The 26,204-nt window shown below is 42.1% G+C and overlaps 1 protein-coding gene across 1 annotated transcript in view; it reads left to right on the top strand.

Annotated features, from left to right (window-relative positions):
• The window catches only part of NOP14 (NOP14 nucleolar protein), a 289,956-nt gene that overhangs the window by 166,477 nt on the left and 97,275 nt on the right, over nt 1-26,204 (top strand). The window contains 4 exon segments of the mRNA XM_029592043.1: nt 12,519-12,649; nt 13,261-13,346; nt 16,603-16,738; nt 18,303-18,404. Coding sequence (XP_029447903.1) covers nt 12,519-12,649; nt 13,261-13,346; nt 16,603-16,738; nt 18,303-18,404 — 455 coding nt within the window.

Genomic DNA, 26,204 nt, shown 5'->3' on the forward strand with positions numbered 1-26,204 from the left:
AAACAAAGCAAGGTGCAACATTCCATCTACATAAAGTGACACCCATGGTAACGCATGTAAATTACTGGAACTTGAAACTAAATGTCTCCCAGGGTACACATGCCTGGAAAAAAATCATTAGGGAAACACCAGCTACTCCATGTATTCTTGTTGTTCCTGAGTCAAGTAAGAGGTTCTCTCTAGCTGGAACAAACGTAGATTGTAAGCCCTCCTAGGGAGAGGGAAATAATTACAGTACCTCAATGTAATCCACTTTGAAATTCTGAAAAAAGTGTGAAAAGTGTAATATAAAAAAAACTCTAAATAAAATAAATAAAAACATCATTGTCTAAATTCCACCTCGTTCGTCTTTCACCTTTGCCAATTCATTGTCTCAGGATGTTTCTCTTTGAGGAAGATGCCTGGACTCCTCAGATTGCTGCTTAACAGAGACACCATCCTTATTCAAAATAGATTTAGCTTCTAACAATGTTCATATTTTGGATGTGGAACCATTGATAGTAAAAGCCATCACAAAAGGATAATGAATATTCTTCGCCCAAACGGCATCTGTAACTGGCTTCAAATCTTTACAACACTTCAGAGTTCTGTGTAATGTTTGTCCGGTTGCGTGAAGGCCTTACGACCTGCCGCACTCACCAGGCGATCCTGATGGTCCAACCAGACTCCATGCATTTGTCTTCACAGCATGGATGCTATCATTTGTTGCCTCCCTTTCTCCTGGTGCTGCCCCTAGGCGCACATGCACACCGCGTGCCAGTTGATGTAGGCTTCATGGCAGGAAAGCCCTAGACCGGTGCCTTTTAATGACATTTTATTTATTTACATTCGGGCCGATTCAGTATGGTGTGCTCGGCTGAGCACACCTTTAGCCCCGGTTTGGCGGCGCATTTTCGACGCGCTATTTTTACCTCTTTATACAGTAAGGGGCAATAGTGCGTCGAAAACTTGCGACCAAACAACCCCCCCCCCCGAAACTAATAGCGCCCGCAACCTGCAAATGCATGTTGATGGGCCTATTAGTTATTCCCGCGCGATACAGAAAGTAAAATATTCAGCAAAGCCATACATTTTACTTTCAGAAATTGCCTGCCCAAAGACGGAAGTTAATTTCGGCCGGCACAGAGAAAGTGTACAGAAAAGCAGTTTTTTCTGCTTTTCTGTACACCCTCCGACTTAATATCATAGCATTATTAAGTCGGAGGCCCCAAAAATTAAAAAAAAAAATTAGAAATCTGCCCGCGGGTTGGATGACGGACGCTCAATTTTGCCGGCGGGTTCGAGAACAGATACTGGTAAAATTGAGCGTCAGCTGTCAAACCCGCTGACAGCCGCCGCTTCTGTCAAAAAGGAGGCACTAGGGATGCGCTTGTGTCCCTAGTGCCTCCTTTTACCCTGGGCCCTAATTTGTATATCTTTATTTACTGAATCGCGCACCCAGGAGAGTGGCCTGGGCGTGCGTCAGGAGAGTGGGTGCTCGCCCGCACATCTTAATGTATCAGCCCGTTATTTATTTATCAAGTTTTATATACTGTCATTCGGTTTTGCCATCATAACGGTTTAAAAGTTTCGATTGAAGTAGAACATCTTAGAGAAGTAATACAGGCATTATAATGCAAATAATCTCGTGGCTGAATATTTAAACCATAGCCGTGCTTCCTCCTGCACCTCAGCAACAGGTCCTTCTGCAGCTTAGCAGTGTGTGCTGCTTCTCCTGTGTTCCCGATCCTGCCTCGCTCCATCCTTGTTTTTGCCCCTGCTTCACTCAAACATTATTCCTGTTCCAGCCTTGCCTCGTTTCTGCCTCCTGCCTTGCCCTGTCCCATCTTCTTGCCTGCTGCCTGCTATGTACCTCTGCAATGGGCCCACACTTCTTTGATCGCTGCCTGAACTCTGCTTACCCTGACTTAAGCCTGGCTCTGGACTCTCTCTTTCTGACCGTCTATAGGTATACTTGTCTAAGTCTTGCCGGCCACTGGAATCCAAGGGCTCTCAACTTGAAAGGAGCAGGTCTGGTATAGGAGAAGGTTCAGCTCAGTCCCAGCTTACAGTGTGTCCACCGCTGTCGGCATGGTCCTAGTAAGTTCACCTACAAGGCTGCATAAACCATGCCACAGCACAAGGGCTCACAACCACAACATTATGGAGAAAATATTGAAGAGTCCAATAGGAATTCCCTTACAATTTATAGATCCTATGGACCTTTCATTTTACATCACCACTGCTTTGGTGTGAAAATACAGGCATGTAATAATGCTCCTTGGTTTGTTTCTAATAGTTGGCCCCAGGGAGAGGTGTTCCTAATCAACCACAATGTCCTGCGTCTCAACCCCAGACTCTCCAGAACACAAAATGGCGCGCCACACTGATTTCATCCCCATGACACAGTCTGAATATTTTTCCAGCTCTGGTACGTCCATGAAATGGATGTCTGAGCCTACACCCACTTTGCATCTGCGTCCACCGCCAAGATATAACTGCGACCCAGTGAAATGTAGAGGCTTTTTAAATCTGTCTGATGTAGTTTGAACTTCAAACACCCTTGTTCCCCACCAAATGTGTCAAGGTAACTTATATTCTGTCATTGTTGGATGGCTCCGTCCTAGCCCATGCCTCACTTATCTGGGAAAGAGATGACCCTTTCATATGAGATCTGAATAGCCTCCTGCAAGAATTCTGGTAGGTCTTTGATGAGCTTGGCTCCTTCACCTCTAAGGCCTCTGACCTCTTGCGGATCAGACAAGGTATTCAGTCCATAGGAGGATACTCTGTTCATTTCTGCACTCTGGCCTCAGAACTACAATGGGGCAGTGGCAGTCTGACTGCCATTTTCAGGCAAGGGATCTCAGAGCATGTAAAATAAGAGATGGTTGCCAGGAACCTGCTTGAGACACTAGAGGGTCTAATCATCCTAGCCATCTGTCTAGACTTAAGCTACCAGGAATGGACCCAGTAAAGGGGCTCAATTCACCACACCACCCATCTTTCCCTGAATTTCCAGTGACTTGTCATCTCATGTGCATCTCCTGAACCTGGGCTGACATTAGAAGAAGCCATGCATGTTGACCAGTTTAAAATATCTGCAGAAGAGAAGCAGTGGCACAGCAGTCTCAACCTGTGCTCTTATTGTGCAGCTTCCAGGCACTTTGCCAACCAGTGCCCGAAGAAGCCGTGAAACTCAAGGATCTAGGTCTGGTGGGAGAGGCCACCCTAAGTCATCCTTGCACCTCTCCTCAGTTGCTGGTACCAGTATGGTTCTCCCTAGGGGACCTCTTGATAGATGCACTTGCATTCCTGGATACCTGTGCAGGTGGAAACTTCATTCATGAGGCACTAGTTCACCACTATCAGATACAGACTGTGCTGTTGGCCACACCATTCTCTATTGCCTCCATTTACGGAGAAACTCTGCCTGGACATATTACCAGAGCTACAGTACCCCTGACTAATGCAAACCAGGATTCTACATAAGGAACAAGTCAATCTTTATGACTTGCCCAAGGCAGTTAATGCTATCATCTTGGGATTACTGTGGTTTACCCTTCATCAACCCAGTTCAATTAGAGCACATTAGATAGCCAAGTGGGGGTCCTTGTTGTCAAGAGCAATGTCTCACCAACATCAAGCTGTGGTATCCTTGGCCCAAACAGATATCTTAAAGCTTCCAGGTCTGCTTCCACAATATTCTAACTTTGCAGATGTATTAAGCAAGCAGCAGGCGGAGGTCCTACCCCCACATAGCTTTTATGACTGTTCCATAGACTTGCTCCCCAGCAAGGTTCTGCCCAGAAGCAGAATATACCCACTCTCTGGTCCCAAAACTGAAGCTATGTCTAAATATATTAAGGAGAATTTGGATAGAGGCTTTACTCGTCCCTCTTCATCACTTGCTGGGGCTGGATTCTTTTTCATAGGGAAGAAGGATGGATCCTTACATCCCTGCATTGACTACTGCCATCTTAACGCCATTACAAAAGAAACCCCGCTATCCTCTACCCTTAATCTCAGAGCTCTTTGACTGCCTTTGAGGCGCTCAGATATTACCAAGTTGGACCTGGGGGGGGGAGGGAGGGGGTGTAAAACCTGATCCGAATACAGGAAGGTGAAGAAAGGAAGGCCGCCTTTAACACCTATGATGGACACTATGAATATCTAGTAATGCCCTTTGGGTTGTGCGACTCTCCCACAGTTTTCCAATTTATGGTCAATGTGATCTTCAAGGACCTTCTCTATTCTCATGTAGTAGCCTACTTAGATGATTTCCTAGTCTTCTCCAAATCATTATCGGAGCATCAACACCTTGTAAAACAGGTTTTTTAGAGGCTCCGTGGGCATCACCTCTACGCCAACTTAGAGAAGTGTACCTTCCAGCAAGAAGAACTTCCCTTCTTGAGATATATTATTTCTCGCCATGGCCTACGGTTGATAAATTAAAGGCCATACTGGAATGGCCCCAACTTGTGGGACTCAAAGCGCTGCAGCACTTCCTGGGCTTCACCAATTATAGACAATTTATCCATGATTATTCCTCCTTGGTGTCTCCACTCTCAACCCTGACTAAAAGTATAGACTGGTTAGCCTGACTTGAGTGCCGGGAAAATTAGTGGAAACTGCTTAAAAAAAATTTAAAAAATAAAAAAAAAATCACAGAACATATAGACATGGTTTAATGGAACAGAGCTAGCATGGATTTACCCAAGAGAAGTCTTTCTTCCCAAATCTGCTACATTGTTTTTGAAAGGGTTAATAAATATGTGGATAAAGATGAACCAGTAGATGTAGTGTACTTGGATTTTCAGAAGGTGTTTGACAAAGTGCCTCATGAAATGCTTCTAAGAAAACTAAAAAGTAATGGGATAGGAGTCAGTGTCCTTTGTGGATTGCATATTGGTTAAAAGACAGGAAACAGAGTAAAATAAAATGGTCAATTTTCACAGTGGAGTGCCTTAAGGATTTGTACTTGGACTGGTGCTTTTCAATATATTTATAAATGATCTGGAAAGGGATACGAGTGAGGTGATCAAATTTGCAGATGACACAAAATTATTCAGAGTAGTTAAATCACATATGGATTATGCTAAATTTCAAGAGGGTGAGACAAGGGTGTCAAAATGGCAGATGAAATTTAATGTGGACAAGTGCAAGGTGAATGTAAGATATGCCATACTGGGTCAGTCCAAGGGTCCATCAACACCAGCATCCTGTTTCCAACAGTGGCCAATCCAAGTCACAAGTACCGGGCATGTACCCAAACATTAAATAGATCTCAAGCTACTATTTCTTACTGATTGATAGCAGTTTATTGATTTTCCTTTAGGAACTTATCCAAACCTTTTTTAAATCCAGTTACACTGGCAATGAATAACAGAGCTTAACTATGCGCTGAGTGAAAAAGAATTTTCTTCAATTTATTTTAAATAAGTTACTTGCTAACTTCATGGAGTGCCCCCTAGTCCTATTATCTGAGAGAGTAATAATCAATATACATTAACCTGTTCAAGTCCTTCCATGATTTGGTAGACCGCTATTAAGTCCTCACTCACTTATCTCTTCTCCAAACTGATCAGCCCTACCTTCTTTAGACTTTCCTCATGCAGGAGCCATTCCATGCCCCTTATTTTTGTCACCCTTCTCTGCACTATCTTCAGTGCAACTATATCTTTTTTGAGATGTGGTGACCAGTATTCAAGTATTGCACATAGTATTCAAGGTGCAGTCTCATCATGGAACGATACAGAGGCATTATGACATCCACCATTTTATTTGCCATTCCCTTCAAATAATTCCTAATTTTGTTTGCTTTGCTGACCGCCACAGCACACTGAGCCGACAATTTCAATGTATTATCTACTATGACACCTAGATCTCTTTCCTGGGTAGTAACTCCTAAGTTAGGTTCTAACATTGTATAACTGTAGCATGGGTTATTTTTCCCTATATGCATCACCTTGCACTTGTCCACATTAAATTTCATCTGCTTGGAAGCCCAATTTTCTAGTCTCACAAGGTCCTCCTGCAATTTTTCATAATCTGCTTGTGGTGGACCAACTATTGGAATCATTCCTAAAACAGAGGATAGTGCATTTTTTGGAATCAAGTGGATTACAAGATCCAAGGCAGCATGATTTTACTAGAGGTAAATCTTGTCAGATGAATCTGATAAATTTCTTTGATTGGGTGACCAGAAAGTTGGATCAAGGGAGCATTCTAGGTGTAGTATACTTGGATTTCAGCAAGGCCTTTGACGCTGTTCCGCACAGAAGTCCTATAAATAAATTGTGTGCCCTTGGTATGGATCCTAGAATAACTGGGTTAGAAACTGGTTGCGTGAGAGATGACAAAGGGTAGTGATAAATGGAGTTTCGCTGAGGAGGGATTTGTTAGTAGTTGTGTGCCTCAGGGATAGGTCCTTGGACTGAATTGTTTTTTCAACATTTTTGTAAGTGACATAAAGGAATGGTTGTCTGGAAAGGTTTGCCTTTTTGCTGATACCAAAATCTTTAACAGGGGGACAGCCAGGAAGGAGTAGAAAACATAAGGAGGGAACTAGTGAAGCTCGAGGAATGGTCTAAGGTCTGGCAGCTAAGATTTAATGCTAAAAAATGCAGAGTAATGCATCTAGGATGCAAAAACAGAAGGGGAAAGGTACAGCATTGGAGGCGAAATTGTTCTAAGAACAAAGGAAGAGTGGGATCTGGGAGTAATTGTATCTGATGATCTTAAGGTGGCCAAATAGGTGGTAAAGCGATGGTAAAAGCCAGAAAGATGCTTGGCTGCATAGGAAGAGGAATGGTCAGCAAAAAAAAAAAAAAGGTGATATTGCCCCTGTATAGATCCCTGATGAGACCTCACTTGGAGTACAGTGTACATTTCTGAAGACCGCTCCTTAAAAGGATATAAACAGGATGGAGTCGGCCCAGAGGGTGGCTACTAAAATGATCAGTGGTCTTCGTTCTGAAGCATAGTAGGATAGACTTAAAGATCTAGACATGTATACCCTAGAGCAGAACTTTCCAAATTGTGTGTCGTGACATGTTAGTGTGTCTTCTGTAGTGTGAAGGTGTGTCGCCCGGTCCACATAGCAGCAGGGCCGGCGGAAGCAGGGAACTACAGCAGGAAGTTCGGCGGGGCCATGGTGGAGCTTACCTCACCACAGCCTGAAAAAAAGGGTCACGTTCACTGCTCCTCCTTCCTGCCCACGCAGCCTCAGAAGAAAAACGTTGCCGGAGCCGCGTGGGCAGGAAAGAGGAGGAGCATCTGCCGTGTACAGAAGAAGAGCAGCGTTAATGGGCCGCCGCATATCCCACGTTGCGGTGGCCCGAGAGGAGGAAACCTGGTAGTAGGGCCGCTATGAGAATGAGAACCTGATTGTGTGTTTGAGGGAAGAAGACAGATGGAGAGAAAAGAAATAGAAAAAAAAAACCCCTGTAAAAGGAATTGGCAAAAAAACAAGAAAGGGAAGGTGGGGAAAAAAAGCCTGTGACCAACCGATTAGAAAACTAAGATCAGACAGCAAAGGTAAAAAAAAATTACTTTTTAGTGATTGTCAAATGTTATCTTTGGGAATGCAAGAGTCGCGCTTTCTCTATGCGGATCTCGCAATGTACAAGATCAGCATGGAGGAAGTGGAAGCCCGCAAATATTTAATACCATGGGTCCTGCACAGAGGAGGCAGCAGAACAGGCTTCAGTGCCAGTAGCAGCAATCAGCACTCCCCAAATATCCACATGGCAGCAGTGACAGCAGTAGCAGAGGAATAAGAGAGGCTCTGAGGTTGCTGGCAAAAGAAAGAGAGGGGGGGTCTGCCTTCAGTGTGTGCAAGTGTATGAATGAGTGTCTGCCTGAGGCTGTATCTGTGTATGAGAATGAATGGGTGATTCCTGGGGTCTGTCTGTGTGAGAATAGGTGTCTGCCTGTGTGTGTGTGTGTGTGTGTGTGTGTGTGTGAGAATAAACTGGTGCCTGCCTGGAGGCAAGGTGTAAGACCGCGAGAGACGCCAGAGGGAAAGCTGCCGAAAATTTTCCTTTTTCTTAAATGCTAACAGAAAATCAAAATGTCCCATACAAAACGTAAAGGTAGTCTAAGAGGTGAGAATATTCGTTCACCATTAGAAGACCCTCGACAGCCACAGATCTCCGGATTCTTTGTGGGGGCTCCACCGACAGTCCTGGAAAGCTTGGTCACTGGGGGAATGGCATTGGAGCATGTTCTGTCCGCCCTGACTCTGGATACGACCTTAAGCCCCGGATCACCGCGCAAACCCGCTCACCCCGGTGATATCGATGTACCTAGCCCTGCCTCTGTGGAGGCAGGTGCGGCCATGGTAATGGCCTGGGAGGGAACCTCCGAAGACAGACGGACAGGAGCCATGAGTGCCAGCGAAATACAGCAGCTGCGGGAAGTAAGCCCAGGAGGAGGATTGGAGAAACCTGCAACGGCTTCCTCACCACTTATTTTAGAGATTCCTGACCCGTCAACGATTCCAGGTACGGAGTTGAGCAGGGAAACTGTGGAGGACGAGGAGGTGAAGCAGCTGAGGATGATCTTCATTAACAGTAAGACCTGATGCAATTTCCCTGGAAGGGATTTGGACAATGCTAAGCACAATAGAAAGTTCAATCAAAACTCTCTGTGGCAACAGTTGAAATTTAAAAACCAGGTAATTAAAAATAATTTAATAACAAATTTTACAAGTAAAATGGAAGATATGGACAGACGAATGAAAATAATTAAAAATAAGCAAACTAAGATTGAATCTGAAAGTGTCACTGCTAAAAGGTTAGAAGCCGTGGAAAACGCCTTAAGAGCGCATAACCTTCGGATCTTGAACTTTCCTGTTATAAAATTAATTTCCCTGTTGGAATTGTTTAAACTTTACTTGAAGCAAGTTCTGAAGATTCCGGAGACAGCATTACCAGTAGTAGTAAAAGCCTTTTATTTACAGCAAAGTGTACAAAGTGAAGAACAAGATCGCCCTTTGGATTTAACTAATATATTAGAAATGTCATCAGAATGTGAGATAAATCTGAGGAAACCCTTACTCTAGTGTCTTCCGCTTTTCTCTCGGAAAGAAACCATGTAATGCGTCTGTTTTTTAGAAACAGACAAAGCTCTTTTTATGGTAATCTGGTATAGATATTTCCTGATGTTGTTAAATCCACTCAGACACATAGAAAGGAGTTTCTGAGGATGAGACCTGAGGTTTTGAAATTGGGTGCTAAGTTTGTCCTAAAATACTTTCAAGGCATGCATCAGATACCTAAATGTAAACTACATGTTATATGAACCAGAACAACTCAGAACATTCTTAACGGGGCAAACCCCTATTATAACTTCCACAGGCTTGGTGTAAAATAGTATAACGTGGTAGCATATCCAGCAACCTATCACTTAATATGCCTATTATATATCTATTTCTATCTCTCTCTCGATGAAAATGTGCTCATTTCTGCCTCCTAATTACTAATATATTTTTCTTGTAATTTAAATGTCTATAATTAATGGATATGAAAATGTAATTATTTTTCCTGTTAATACTTTTTCTTTTTATGACATTGAATTTACTGTACAGGAGTTTTTCCTGGTAAAACTTTCAAAAATTTGAAAATAAAGAATTAAAAAAAAAAATTGGTGCCTGCCCTAGGGGTCTCTGTGTGTGTGAGAATGAATGTGTGCAAACCTGGGGGGTGGGGAGGGAGCGATGTGAGAATGAATGGGAGCTGCCTGGGGGTCAGTGTAGGTGTAACATTATGTAAGCCACAAAAATGTATGTATATATTTAAGGAAACATACATAAATTGTCGAAATACGTTTTGTTCGTTTAACTTTTAACCTCTGGTTTGCTAGTAGACTGAATTACTGTGTCATGAAATTGTTTGTCTTAAAAGTGTGTCACCAACATGAAATGTTTGGAAAGCTCTGCCCTAGAGGAAAGGAAAGAGAGGGGAGGTGTGATAGAGACATTCAAATATCTCAAAGGTTTCCATGCATAGGAGGTGAGCCTTTTTCAGTGGAAAGGAAGCTCTAGAACAGTGGTTCTCAACCCTGTCCTGGGGACCCCACCAGCCAGTCGGGTTTTCAAGATATCCACAATGAATATGCATGAGAGAACATTTGCATGCACTGCCTCCATAACATGCAAATTTTCTCTCATGCATATTCATTGTGGGTATCCTGAAAACCCGACTGGCTGGTGGGGTCCCCAGGACAGGGTTGAGAACCACTGCTCTAGAACAAGGGTTCATGACATAAGGTTGAAAGGGGGTAGACTCAGGAGTAATCTTAGGAAATATTTCTTTACAAAAAGGGTAGTGGATGTATGGAACAGCCTCCCAGTGTAAGTGATGGAGACAAAAACGGTATCTGAGTTCAAGAAAGCATAGAATAATTACAGGGGATGTCTAAGGAAGTGATGAGAATTGTAATGCTAAACTGATTGGACGACTGGGCAGACTGGAATGGCCATACAGTCTTTCTGCTGGGGTGTGGGTGTGTGTCACATAAACTATCTCACTCAATCCACGACAGTCTCAAGGTGACTGGAAATCAAAAGATCCAAGGTATGGAGAGCAGGAGATTTTTAAATCCTTAGTAGTTTTAATTATTGGGTGGTAAATTGATGTTTATTTTGAAATATTTTGTTTTTTTTGGGTAGTCATAGAATATTTTTTAATCATTGGATATTTTATTCATCAGATGTTTTGAACTATTTTATTGGTGTTTGGGAAATTAGAACAAAATTTTGCAAGTTTTTAAATTGGATGCTCATCAGCTGTTTTGACATTTATTTTTATAGTATGGTTTTAATAGTATGAATGTTTTATATATCTTGACTTTATTACTTGATGTTTGTTTCTGCTTTTCCATTGTTGCACAGTATAGTACAGTTGGGCTTGTGGTTTCCCAGTACAGTTTTTGTGGGCACGTTTCTATTTATAATTTAAGGTCTTTGTATTTGGTGTATTTTAAAGGTCCAGTTCTTGTGTAACTTTAATCCTTGCTGTCAAAATGATGATACTTATCACTGGCTTTTATAGCATTATGGTCATCTCTCTTTCTCATTTCTATCTTAAACAGAAGTTTGCGCTTTAATAATTTCACTTGCATGCAGAATGCGATTTTGAATGTTCTTGCAGAAAATATTTTTTCCTTCGCATATTTTATTGTAACTGCTGTTAATAGATTACGCGATTATTTTAATGGATGGACTTAGCCAATGTTCTCTCTAAGGATTGGATTGATAGGCTTTTTACATCAAAGAAAGTAGTACTCACAAGGTAATGTAACAAAATCTTTTTGGTCACAGCCCAATTCTTAGAGGGACCATTGTTCACAGATACGCCCTCCTTCATCCGCCATGGATGACAACTATTAAAATGCAAGAGAGAGTTGCAGTCAGTGGCTTTCCTATGTATAGTTGTTGCAAATCCATCCCCACATCGAGATACCCAGATATCTAAATAAATAAATAGAATACCCGCGATGAGAAGAGTGAAGATTGGTATTACATGAACTCAAAAAAGCCAAAAACTGTGTGTAAAAAAAAAAATAGTGCCATACCAAGAAAATGTCATAAATGTAAGCTTTGCCAAATTACCAAAAGGGGGAATCATACATAAATGTAGATTCAAAATTTGACGATTAGGCAGGTAATATCAGGGACCAAAGTGGCCTCCATTGCCATGCCCTTCACATTGCTCACAAATGGCTACAATTTAAACAAAGTAAGACAAAGCTATATGGGTTACTAGTCTGGTTAGCTTTGGGTAATGCCAAGTTCATGTCCCCTCTGGATTGGACAGAGCACAGCTTGGAGTGCTATGGGACTTGAAGCAGGCCCTGTGTTTCTTGGGAATGGGTAGAGTGCCCAGCAGTGCTTTAATGAAGACCCCTGCTGACTCTTACAGATGAATCTGAAAGCTGAATTAGCATTGCCATTTGTTAAAATTTTAATATTTCAATTTGCTTACAGCCCCTCCCCTGTCCCATGAAATAGTTGTGAAATCATGTTTGCATTTTGAAACTACATTGTTTATCCCAATCCCAAATGATGACACACTTTCATATGGAGGATATCAAAGGGTTTTTTTTCCTTCATAGTTATTCATAATATACTGTGGTGCATTAAACATTTTTTTTCTTTTATTTAGGGCTTAGGTTTGACATGCACATATATTTAGAGTAGAAAGTATAATTGTTTTGATTATATTAATGTTTGAGAACTGCAGCCTGTTCCTGCAGACAATGATTCTACTTTGCTTTTTCTGATGGCCCTAAAGAGAGGCTTACTTTCTGATTTCTCCTGCCTGTGTAACAAATTCATATCTGTATTGTGATCTTTTTGCTAAAACCCCTCCATATGAGGAAATATCTATTTCCTCATATGGAGGGGTTTTAGCAAATGTCATATGCAATGACATTTTCTGCAATGTCATTGCAGAAAATGTCTTATTAGTAGACAAATATGTTAAAACATTGAATATTTTTTTGCTTTTTGGCCTGTTTTGTTTGTAATATAGCTCCTGAATCTTATGAGGATTTGCAGGGTCTGCTGTCAGGAAAATCAGTAGAGCAGCAGCTGTTAGTGCTGGAGCGGATCCAGAAGTGTACCCACCCAAGCCTTGCAGTAGGAAACAAAGCAAAGCTAGAGGTATTTAAAAATGTGTGTATGTAGGTGTGAGAAAAATGTCGGGCTCTGCATGAGTGTTGAACCAAAGTGAACAGAATTGAAAGTTTGTGCGAGTGTTCGGTGCCCATGTTCAGCCACCAGCTACACAGCACTGCACTGATATCTTCACTAGAGAAACATATATAGTCTGCCTTGAGATTCTGCTGAAAGACTGCCTAGCCCCATGTTCTCTGCCATACCTTATACCTCTTCCTTTCTTTTGCTCTTGCACAACATACATGCCTGCATTCTCCAGTAATTTCATTAAATTACCTGTGCAATACCGGTAACATTTGTCTAGCAACATTGCCAGCTGTGGAACATGGGGTCTGGCATTTTTTCACACTAGATCTGATTTGAAATATCTCTTTGCACTGTTGTTCAGATGCATTTCTTTAACTTTTTATCTTCTCTTGAAATAATAAGTTAGGTTAGGAAATGCATATGCAAGTAGAATGCAAAAAAGCCATAATACTTCTGTAAAATATTGTCAACTAAAATGTGTTAAACCATGAAAAATATGGCACTAAAAAGAAGCATTGTGCTTGAATAATAAAAACTCTTGCAATGTTTTCTTATCAATGTCATTGCAGAAACTGTTTGGCTTCCTTCTAGAGTATACTGAAGAATTAGCAACCATGGATCCACCAGAGCTGAAAACAGTGGACAAGTTGGTCCTGTAAGTAAAACTGGTTGGTGGTGGTATGACAGGGAAGCAAGAAAACTCATGCATGAGAGTTAAGTGTTGTCAGTTTGACTTCTAAGAGACTGAAGAATCTCTCCACATTGTTACTGCTTGGTGAATGCTTATTAAGGATGTGCATTGTTTTTTTCACGGATGAAAATATTGTACAATATTTTCTAATCCGTGATGTATCGGGGGTCCCCGAAAATGTTAGGAAAACCCCACAAAATTTTCATATGGTTTTCTTATCGGTTTGGGGGGGAAGGGGGGGAGAAAGTGCACACAGAAAAAAAAACCCCAAACCCACCCCGACCCTTTAGATCTAATTATTTACAATCCCCCACCCTCCTGACCCCCCCACCCCAACTTTCCTAAAATACCTGGTGGTCCAGCGGGGGTCCCGGGAGCGATCTCCCGCTCTTGGGCCGTCGGCTGCCACTAATCAAAATGGCGCCGATGGCTCTTTGCCCTTACCATGTGACAGGGGTTATCGGTGCCATTGGCCTGCCCCTGTCACATGGTAGGAGCAATGGACAGCCGGCGTCATCTTAAAAAGATATCAGTGCAGTGCTGTGTAGCTGGTGGCTGAACATGGGCACCGAATACTCGTAAAACTTTCCTTAAGTACATGGGGGTCCCGGGAGCAATCTCCCTCTCTCGGGCTGTCTGCTGCCAGTAAACAAAATGGTGCCGGTGGCCCTTTGCCCTTACCATGTGACAGGCGCCAGCGATAGCCCCTGTCACATGGTAAGGGCAAAAAGCCATCAGCGCCATTTTGATTAGTGGCAGCCGACGGCCCAAGAGTGGGAGATTGCTCCCGGGACCCCCGCTGGACCACCAAGTACTTAAGGAAAGTTTTGGGGGGTCGGGAGGGTGGGGGATTGTAAATAATTAGATTTAAAGAGTCGGGGTGGGGGGCAGGGGTTTTCGGCTTGGGACAGCCGAAAAAAAAAAAAACGTCCGGACTTCGGGAAACGGAATTTCCCGCAGGTCCACGATACCGAAACCAGAACCAATTCCAGCACCCGATTCACATCTCTAATGCTTATCACCTGGAATGCTTCAGTTCTAAATCTTTTTGTAAAGCACTTGATTGTGACAATCCACACTCCTTATAAACTTTCGGTGTTGCTTGTAATGAGCTTATCTTCATAAGCTCATTACAAGCAACACCGAAAGTTTATGAAAGTTTATGAAAGTTTATGAGTGCCTCTGGAATCCATGATTCTACTCATGGATTCCAGAGGCACTCTGGAATCCATGAGTAGAATCTCAAAACTAAATTTTTATTGAAAATTGGAATATTTATATTATCAAGTCAGACTACAGTTTGGCAGGGCAGTATCTGCCTATAGAGGCCTGCCAGAACTTCTCAGCTGAAGTCACAGTTGAGAGATGTAAAAATTATATGTTTAGTTTTAAGTTCCATTTTCTCAAAGCTACAATTCCCTTGGTTGAATGCTCTATCTGCAGAGTAATTATCCTTGACTTGGTTGGATGCCCATACCTCCAGCTCAGAACAGTTAACCTCGATCCCAGGAATTTATCTGATAATAGAGTTCTCAACCACCGGGACCATCAATGGAGCGGTTTTCTACATAAACTAAAAGAATTTTTTAGCTGCTGTTTTTCTTCTTATTTGTTATGTGTGTTTGAAACAGTGGATTATTGGCCATAAGAAGTAAGATGGACTAAGTTTCACAGCACAACATAAAATGGAAAGAACATATTTCAGCAGACTGACTATTACAGTGGGGAAGGAAGATTTTGTGTGGTTTCAGACAGCCTTGAGGTAGTCAAATGAAGTATACATGAGTGCTATATAAATGGTACTCCTGTGTGAAATCTCATTAAGAAGTTGCCAGCAAAAAGTGGCACTCAAAAGTCCAGAAATATAACCCCCAAAAGAGAAAACAATATCTAAGGACAATGGGAAAACGTTTACCCATCAACAGTATAAGCTCCTATACTGTGGTAACTATATAAAATGCCTGCTTTATGCTGGTAGCCAATGCTTAGCAGTATGTGCATTTAATAAAAGCAGTAGTTTGGTGTAAACCTTGTTTAGTAAGAACATAAGAAAATGCCATACTGGGTCAGACCAAGGGTCCATCAAGCCCAGCATCCTGTTTCCAACAGTGGCCAATTCAGGCCATAAGAACCTGGCAAGTACCCAAAAACTAAGTCTATTCCATGTAACCATTGCTAATGGCAGTGGCTATTCTCCAAGTGAACTTAATAGCAGATAATGGACTTCTCCTCCAAGAACTTATCCAATCCTTTTTTAAACACAGCTATACTAACTGCACGAACCACATTCTCTGGCAACAAATTCCAGAGTTTAATTGTGCATTGAGTAAAAAAGAACTTTCTCCGATTAGTTTTAAATGTGCCCCATGCTAACTTCATGGAGTGCCCCCTAGTCTTTCTACTATCCGAAAGAGTAAATAACCGATTCACATCTACCCGTTCTAGACCTCTCATGATTTTAAACACCTCTATCATATCCCCCCTCAGTCGTCTCTTCTCCAAGCTGAAAAGTCCTAACCTCTTTAGTCTTTCCTCATAGGGCAGTTGTTCCATTCCCCTTATCATAGTTTGTGACTATAAAGCACCGTGCCTTGCTATGCAGTAGTCAGCTAGAGCCAGCCTCAGCTTCTCCTCTCAGTTGGGATTGAGAATGCTATGAATGCAGCAATCACATTCTCTTCAAGGGAGCAGAGACTCTCTGAGGGCTCTGAAACAAGAGTTGACACGGACACCTCCTTTCTAACTTCCCTTCCCTTCCCCACCTCCACCCAAAGTTGACATGCGTGTAAGAGCTCTTGTATCTAATATGCGGAGTAGAATTTTTGTGGGCTTCCTCAAAGGGGATGGCTGAAGTAGGGAGGTGATAGGAGGCTGTGGGGGATAAAGACAAAAAGAAAAGTTTCCTTGATTTATGTTTTATGTTCAGAAGTCTTTAGTATAGTCTTGCTCTCTGGTTCCAGAGGAATAATCTTTTGCTGCTGCTGATGTAAGCCACAAAGGTTTGAGTTCCAGGAAAAGCCACAACTTCCACAGGTTTATAGCCCGAGTTGCAACTGGTTCTTTCTGTGTAACCTGAGTGCTGACCGACCTTGCAAGGGCTTTCTGGACTGGGAACTGATTTATTTTTCCAGCCACTAGCTTTGCAAAGCAGCTGTCTGGAAAGATTCATTTTGACTCTTAAGCCAGAAACTGACGTGTACCATTTGTGTCTCATTACTAGGCACTTGTACAATCTTTGCCAGATGTTTCCTGAAGCTGCAGGCGGTTGTATCAGGTCTGTCCTCCGAGACGCAGCACACGAGATGGAAGAAATGATAGAAGTCAAAGGCCGGGCAGTGTTTCCGCGGTTAGATGTAGTGAGTGACATTTTATTTATTTAAAATAAAAATTGGAATATCCCCATTGTGAGTTAGTCATGGCTATACACTGAAGCATTCATGAGATATAATTCAGCTGTTAAAGCAGTTGGTGCCAGAGGCTGTGTTGCCTGCAGCAAATCCCACCCTGGGGGCCTTTTGGATTTGGCCCTTTAACTTGTGAAGGCAAGGGAGCATTATGGGGTTTTTTTTTCCCCTTTCCTGTATGTTTCTGACCAGTTACCTACTGCCATAGTTGTAAACTGCTGTTTCAATATAGAAAATTTTGCTTGGGTCAATAAAATGTAATGTCAAAAATAGTTATAACGGCAATCAAGAACTCCATGAGTTGGACTAAAACTAAACTACCACAGTGGAACTGTTGATTAATAACAATATATGTGTTTCTTCATTAGTTTTCCTACATTCCCCCCAAACAGTAAGATGAGCAATTCTACCCTTTGTTCCTTTTTGAGGCTTGGGACTTGGAAGTTTGTTTAATACCTGGTGTATGTGAAATGCACAGATATATCCAAAAAAACCTCCCAACCCTCATATTCCCTGATCATGTCCTCCTGCCAGAAACTGTCAGCTGAGTTCAGTGGTTTTAGTAACCACTTTGTATTGCTTTTGAGGTCTCCTAGGCTTAGTTTTTAAAAGCATCAAGCAATGTTAATTGAAGATTAGAACTACTTATTTCTCTCCCTCAGCTTGATGATGTTACATCAGTGCTTCACAGATTTTGTCTAGTTTGACTCCGTTTTAATATGTGAAAATTCACACAATTCCAGATGCTAGTCAAAATAAAATAGCACACTGCCCTCCCATTCGCCCTCCTCCCAGGAGGCCTCCAGGCTTCACTCCTTTTCTTCCCCCAAAGCGGGGAAGCGGTGATGACCACAGCATTCAGTGGTGAGGTCTGTGAGTCTGTGCATGCTCACAGATCCTGGCTCTCCACATGGATTTTTGTCCTAACAGGAAGTCCTTGCTGGATCAAAGTGTGGGGACTGAGCGTATGCTGACTGCCGCTGCTGGTTTTAAGTTGGAGTGGATGGTCCAGAGTTATGTGCATGGAGAGCCACCCTGTTTCTCATGACTCCATTTAGGGTCATAACCCGCAGCTTGGGAACTTAAGTGTTACGTAGTTTCTGGAAGAGGAACCTGTTGTATTTGCCATCAGCCTGCAATATCTTAATACTCCCGGGTTTTATGCTATGGTCCATTCAGCCTTTCATTCTTCATAGGATATGATATGAGTACCAATCATAACAGCATAACAACTGATCTCTGATACATTTGTAGGATGTCTTGGATAGAAGTACAGTGTAAGAAGCACAAAGTGTAAAATGATACAGGAATGCTGATAAAGCAAGGAAGCAGCTGCTTGGGATTTTGTTATGAAATGAGTTAGCTTAGTTTCAGATCTTTGAGCCTCCCGTACTAATGTGCTCACAAGCTTTTTGTAAAAAAAAAAAAGTCTTCTAAATTTATATTTAGGGCATGGTATATGAAGAATTTTCAATGTGATGGCTTAACACATCTTCTCTTTTGTAATCTGTTTTAGCTGCTTGTTTTGAAAATTACTGCAATATTGTTTCCTACATCCGACTTTTGGCACCCGGTGGTAACTCCTGCAATGATATATATGAGCCAGATACTTATTAAGGTAAGTTTGCTCTTTCTGCTTTGTACCCATAGCATCTCTGCTGACTTTGCTTTTCCCAGATGGTTATCTCTGGATGACCAGGAACGCTGGTCATCCTTGAGCTGGAGCTGTATTGCTGCCTCTGCACTCCTTCAGCACTAGTAGTGGGTAGGTGCCACCACTGTAGTGGCAACTATCTTCCCCCCTTCTCTAGGCTCACTCTGTGCCTAAACATGTGAACTCTCTCTGGCACATCTAGGCCAAACTGTCCTTGTTGGACAAGGGGTCTGAATCGAGATTGGTTGAGCTGAGGTTTGAACCAGAAAGCCAGCACTTTAATTTGCTTTTTATTAAAAATATAGTACAATTTTTGTTCTTTTTGCTGTAAAATATTCAGCCATGTTTAATTGCATTATTGCAGTATCATAATTAATTTCAAAGGACAAGCAGGATTACTCAGCCACACAAGTGGATAATGATGATGCCGACATGGACAGTGTTCCAGATAATTCTGTATTGTTTTTGGTTTTTTTTCCAGTCATTCACTAGAATTCCCATGCATTCGCTGCCTCATAGAATCCCCTCGGTGCTTTCTAGTCCATAGTGATGGTCGGATACTTTCTCCCATTTTCAGTGAACAAGCAGGACAAAAACAGTCACACAAGTAGATGGTCATCTACTGGCCATAGATGTGACCGCCAGAGCTCAGTCTCTTCAGCCTTTTTTTTTTCCACCACTGCAGTAGTAGGATGTTGTTTGCTCTCTCTCAACGGCCTTCATTATCTTTTCATTTTTTTGACTTTTTTTCTTCCTCAGACCGACCCCTTTTGTTTTTGTTTCCTTTTATCAAGCCTCAGTAGTTTTAGGGGGTGAGGGGGTGGGTTATTTAGAGTAGTTGGTCATGTCTGGGAAACAGCTGTTAAAGAAGTACAGAAAGTTTAGCCAGAAGATGGCTTCAGTGGATCTGCAATAGATCTGTTTAAAATGTCTAGGACCATCTCATGATGTCTCAGATTGCAAGGCTTGTGCCAAAATGTTGCTGAGAGTGATCAGATATCGACAGTTGTAATCTCTGAGGCCACTTCTCCGGAAGATAAAATAGTCTCTGTCTAAATGAGACTTAGAGTCTCACATAAAAAGCAAGCCCAAGTTTCAAGGTGCAAGAAGAGGGTAGAGTTGTGTTCTTCCCATTCTATCGAGAATAAAACATTTTCAACAGGTAAAAAGGAGGTGCGTAAATCCTCCAGATATCCAGAGGGATCTTTCGGTGATGAAAAAGGCGGCTCCTTCAATGTTGGCACAAGCAGAGTATAGTATATCATTTGCACCATTCCATCTCTGAAGCCAAGATCAGTGCCATGCATGTCCCCGGCCCCATATCCATCACTGATTCCAGAAACAGAGCAGTCTGCAGACTGCAACACCAAGGGACAGTCCTACTCAGTGCCAAAGTGTGTGCAGGCTTCCATGGCCCCAAAGTCAGCGAAAGTCTCCTCTGCACCAAAATGATCTAAAAAGAAAGGGTCTGAGCTTCATCCTTGGCTCAAGGAGGACACTCACCGTCCAGTCTAGTGCCAGAGTCGAATTCGTTATCCTTATCGTTTTCACCTGACACCAGTCTAAACCACTCATAACCAGCATTTAAACAGAAAGTGGCAACTCTAATTTTTTGTCTGTACAGGACAAACCAGAACCAATGGAGGAATTTACAGTGGTACTTAAGTTTATAAAGTCCTAGAAGCAATCTTTGGTTGTGCCAGTGCACAAAGCCTTAAAGGACCTACAAACTGAAAAATGGAGTTTGCTTCTGTCCACTACATCAGTAGCCTGACGAATAGTCCTTAAATATAAGATTAAAGACGGTCCTGGCCTTGACAAAGGACAACTCCCACATAATTCCATAATAGTTAAATCAGCACTTCGGAAAGCAAAGAAATAAATCTATTCCAGCGCTCCTCATAAAAAGAATGTAAACTCCTGGACAGTATGGCAAAAAAGTTTTCTCATTCATCCAACCTCCAAAGCAGGATCACAGCTCACCAATTTCAAATAGCACAGTATTTCTATAATATTTTGCAAAACATACATGTTTCAACTGCACTGTCTCCTGATTTGCAGATTATATTCCAATCCCATTTATCAGAAGCAGATGAATGTTCAAAACATCAAATTGTCAAACTATAGAAACATAGAAATGACGGAAGAAAAAGGCCAATCGGCCCATCCAGTCTGCCCAGCAAGCTCCCACGCTTCTTTTCCCATACTTATCTGTTTCATCAACCAGCAAGTTCAGGGCCCTTGTTGGTAACTGTTTGATTCAAATTTCCTGCCATCCCCTGTCATTGATGCAGAGAATAATGTTGGAGTTGCATCAAAGGTGAGCATAAGGCTTAATGGTTAAGGGTAGTAACTGCCACATCAAGCAAAGTTACCCCGATGCTTGGTTACCCAGACTGCACAGATCAATGCCTTGTTGGATGTTGTCTGAATGTAAAACCTGTTTTCCACATTTCCCCCTACCGTTGAAGCAAAGAGTAGTGCTGTATATGTATTCAAAGTGATGTATCAGGCTTAATTGGTTTAGGGTAGTAACCGCCGAATAAGCAAGCTACCCCCACGCTTATTTGTTTACCCAGATTGTGAAGTTCAGTCCTTGTTGGTGGTTGTCTGAATGCAAATCCTGTGTTCCACATTTCCCCTTGCTGTTGAAGCAGAGAGCAATGTTGGAGTTGCGAAGGCTTATTGAGTAAGGGTAGTAATCATCAGGTAGTAGCCTCCACTCCAGTACTTCACCCCCATGGCTCTTCTCTTCATTCCTATCCTCTAGCCTTTATGGATCTACAGTGTTTATTCCATGCCCCTTTGAAATGCTTCACAGTTTTAGTCTTCACCACTTCCTCCGGAAGGGCATTCCAGGCATCCACCACCTTCTCCGTGAAGAAATACTTCCTGACATTGGTTCTGAGTCTTCCTCCCTGGAGCTTCAAATCGTGACCCTTTGTTCTACTAATTTTTTTCCAATGGAAAAGGTTTGTTGACCATGGATCATTAAACCTTTCAAGTATCTGAAAGTCTGTATCATATCACCCCTGCTCTTTCTCTCCTCCAGGGTGTACATATTTAGGTTCTTCAATCTCTCCTCATAAGTCATTTTATGAAGACCACCTTTTTGGTCGCCCTTCTCCGGACCGCCTCCATCCTGTCTCTGTCCCTTTGGAGATACGGTCTCCAGAACTGAACACAGTACTCCAGATGAGGCCTCACCAAGGCCCTGTACAAGGGGATCATTACTTCCTTTCTCTTACTAGATATTCCTCTCTCTATGCAGCCCAGCATTCTTCTGGCTTTAGCTATCGCCTTGTCATATTGTTTCGCCAACTTCAGATCGTTAGACATTATCACCCCAAGGTCTCTCTCCTACTCCGTGCACATCAGCTCTTCACCCCCCCATCAAATACAGTTCTTTCGGATCTCCACATCCCATATGCAAGACTCTGCATTTCTTGGCATTGAATCTCAGCTGCCATATCTTCGATCAGTCTTCCAGCTTCCTTAAATCCTGTCTCATTCTCTCCACTCCTTCCGGCGTGCCCACTCTGTTGCAGATTTATTTATTTATTTAAATTCTTTTAATATACCGATGCTCAAGACCAGGTCTTATCGTACCGGTTTACAGTAAACTAGGGGGAACCAGTTAACAGAGCAGACAAAAACAAAAGTTACATTATAACAGGGAATGTAGAACTAGGCTGTTGGAGAAAAAATAGGTTAAACAAATTCTAACGAATTCTAAAAGTTAAGTTAAACAAATTCTAACTGGAGAGAGGGCAAAAGGGGGAGAGGGTGCTTACAGGATAAGAATTATGTACACATTTACCTGGTGTATATGAAATTAAGCAAATTTACATAGTGTATATGAAATTAAGCAAATTATAAGATAGTGCATTTAGTCGGACAACAGTTCCTTTGAGTTGCGGAAATGGACGCATCCGTGAGGTAAGAGACTGTGTGGGTGACCCTGAGGCTTTTTAGGGGTAAGCTTGGGTGAATAGCCAAGTTTTTAAATTTTTCTGAACGTGATATGGCAATGTTCCTGGCGGAGATCTGGCGGGAGGGAGTTCCAGTGATGCGGTCCTGCAGTTGATAGTGCTCGTTTTTCAATAGAGTTGTGAAAAATGGATTTTTTGGGGGGAACTTGGAGGGAATCTCTATATGCAGATCTGGTGGGTCTTGCAGAGGAGTGTGGTTTGAGGGGTATGGTAAGTTGGAGCGAGGATTCTTGAAATAAGGTTTTGTGGATAATAGTAAGTGTCTTGAAGAGAATTCTGTAGCGAATGGGTAGCCATTGAAGTATTTTTAGAATCGGGGTGATGTGGTCTTAGATCTTAGTATCATCTGCAAAAAGACAGACCTTTCCTTCTATCCCATCCGCAATGTCACTCACGAAGATATTGAACAGGACCGGTCCCAACACCGATCCTTGCGGCACTCCACTTAACACCGCTCTCTCTTCAGAGAGACACCGCTTGTCTTCTGTCCGTCAACCAGTTTGCAATCCAGACCACCACCTCGGCACTCACTCCTAAGCTTCTCATTTTATTCACAAGCCTCCTGTGCCGGGACCGTATCAAAAGCTTTGCTGAAATCCAAGTAGATGACATCAAGCGCTCTTCCTTGATCTAATTCCCTAGACACCCAATCAAAAAAAGTCACCCCAGATTTGTCTGACAGGACTTGCCCCTGGTGAATCCATGCTGCCTCTGGTCCAGCAATTCTTCCGACTGTAGATGGTTCACTATTCTTTCTTTCAGCAGCGACTCCATTACTTTTCCTACATCAAGGTGAGGCTAACCAGCCTGTAATTTCCAGCCTCCTCTCTGCTTCCACTCTTGTGAAGCGGTTCAAACAGAGGAAGAACCAATCACTTGGCACCACTCCCGTTTCTAGGGATCTATTGAACAGGTCACGCAGCGGACCCGCCAGCACATCTCTGAGCTCCCTCAGTATCCTGGGATGAACCTCATCAGGCCCCATGGCTTTGTTAACTTTTAGTTTTTCTAGCTCTTTCCATGCATTCGCTACTGTAAACGGAGTTACATCTACTCCACTCCCCTCCAGTTTCTCCAGGGTCTCCTTTAGTGAACAACTTTGGTAACTTTGATGTCTGCTAGGACTTCAGCCATAACAATACAAAAAACTAGCATGACTAAAGACATCTGGACACTGGGAAGATGTCCATGACAGGTTGTCAGATGCACCTTGTGCAGGAGACAATCTTGAATTCAAAATAAAAGAAATAGTAAACAGAACAGAACAGTGTACTACACTGCAAATTTTGACTACAGTAACCTTGGACCAAGCACCCAGTCAGAGGAAATACCACCATTATAGGAGGAGTAGTTATTCATGGAGGCATTTTATACCTTATCCATATCGGAGAAGCTCAACAATTGCAACAGCTACCACCCAGACAATACAATAGGGACAGATTTCAAACAGTTGGTACAACACCCTGTGCAAAAACAGAGTTTTTGTCTATGCCGGCCTCCCAGTGGGAGGGAGTCTTGTTTATCATCAGTGGACCCTGATCACCACCACCAAGTGAGTTCTCAATAGCATTCAAAAAGGATACAGATTAAATTTTGAAAAGTTTCTTGCAAATTCAAACCAACCATACCATCACACTGCACAGGATCAGGTGAATATGACAGAGAAATAACATCTCCTCTCATCTCATGCAATAGAACTGGTTCCTGTTCTATTTAATCCCCCAAACATCAGATGGCTTTTCATCCCATTCTGGATTTAAGAAAATTAAACAGCTAGCAACAGTTCTTCCCCTGTTTGAACAAAGCGATTGACTGATGCACTAAACCTAAAAGATGCATACACATGTATTCCCATTCATCCAGCCTACAGAAAATATCTGATTCACAGTGGGAGTAGGCCATTATCAGAACAAAGTCCTTCCATTTGGGGTTTCAGCAGCTTCAAGAGTCTTCACAAAGTGTCTGTCAATAGTAGCAGTTCACCTAAGGAGAAACAACATTATGGGTTTTCCGTACTTAGACTGACTAATAACGAATAGCTCTTCCTAGGCTAAGAGTTCAACAGTTCAGATAATGCAAGTCTTGTCATTTGGGATTTGTCCTCAGCTACAAGAAATCATATCCAACATCTTCTTTTTGCCTGGAATATTCATTGAGGCACAGCTAGATTCTCAGTGGCAAAGCTTTTCTCCTCTTTCAGACCATCCAACTTAATAGCTTGATAACTGCAATAAGCACTCAGACCTCTGTAACAGCAAAAAGAATTCATGGCAATGCTGGGCCATATGACAGCTACAGTGCATGTAACCCCATATGCCTGTCTCTCCACATGTGGATGCTTCAGTGGCATATAAAACCCCACTGGCATCAACATTAGCTAGCTCTGTCTTTCAAAATACCAATTACTCTCCAATTGTGCAGATCTCTAGAGTGGTGGAATCAACCTCACAACCTCCTTGTATGTCAAAACTTTACATTCATCTCAAGTTCACCAATTAATGGCAGATGCTTGGGGAGCTCATTTTGGACATCTATGATCCCAAGGGCATATATAAGAGAACAATCATTTTGCACAATATCTTAGAAATGAAAGTAATTCATAAAGCACTTCTGACTTTCAAATCTTTCATAAAAAGCAAAATCTTGCAGATTCAGACAAACCATAGTAGCAATGTACCACATTAACAAGCAAGGAAGAATGAGATATCAAGTCATTTACCAAGAAGCCCAAAGGATTTGGTTCTGGGCATTGGAAAGAAAGATGCATTTTTCAGCCACTCACATTCCAGGGATGAAAAATGTTCTGGTGGATTTGTTAAGGTGATGCTTGCAGCCTCATGAATAGTGTATAGATGGGAACAACTTGCAGAATATATTTCAAAGATGAGGAGTTCAAGTGGATCTCTTTGCAGTGTCCTTCAATCACAAATTTCCTGTCTGCTGCTCCAAAAGACCAGATCCAAAAGCCCTAGCATCCGATGCGCTGGCAATTTCCTGGTTAGGCGGCCTACTATATTTGTTTCCTCCAGTACCTTTGATAACCAAAACTATTGTGTCGTTCAGGCAAGATGAGGCAACAGTGATTTTAATAGCTTTGTTCTGGCCATGCTAAGCATGGTTTCCTTGGCTTCAGAGGTTGTCAATTAAACAACCTATTTGTCTTTCAGTTTTCCCATTCCTTCTGACACAATATGAAGGAGCTGTCTTCACCTAAATCTTTGCTCTCTAGCTGAAACAGCCTGGATGTTGAGCGGCAGATCTTAGAAACTTTAACATTCCTAGAGGAAATTAAAGTAGTCTTACTAGGAGGATGAAAACCATCAACTAGGCAATCCTATGACTTTAAGTGGAAAAGATTTTCAATCTGGTGCAAAACACAGGAGCCAAGTACCTTCTGTCAGATTCAGGTTTAAAATCTAATTCAGAGTGCATTTAAGTGCCACCATTGCTTTTCATCACCCTGTTGATGGATTGCCAGTTTCTTGCCTTCCAATAATAAGGTTTTAAAAGGTATACTCTGCCTTATAAACATCCACCAACCCAATGAGACCTCTATTTGGTCTTAGCAGCTTTGGTGACACCTCCTTTTCAGCAAATGATTTCAAATACTTATCATGGAAAATAGTTTTCCTAGTTGAGCACAAAGAGTAAGTGAACTTCAAGTATTAGTGATTTGACTCTTCCTTTCTGCAAATTGCTAAAGATAAAGTGATGCTCAGAACTCGCTGCTTATGCATAAATTTGTTCCATAGTTTCACTTGAATCAATCAAT

This window comes from Rhinatrema bivittatum, chromosome 1 (genome assembly GCF_901001135.1).
Source record: "Rhinatrema bivittatum chromosome 1, aRhiBiv1.1, whole genome shotgun sequence".
NCBI lineage: Eukaryota > Metazoa > Chordata > Amphibia > Gymnophiona > Rhinatrematidae > Rhinatrema > Rhinatrema bivittatum.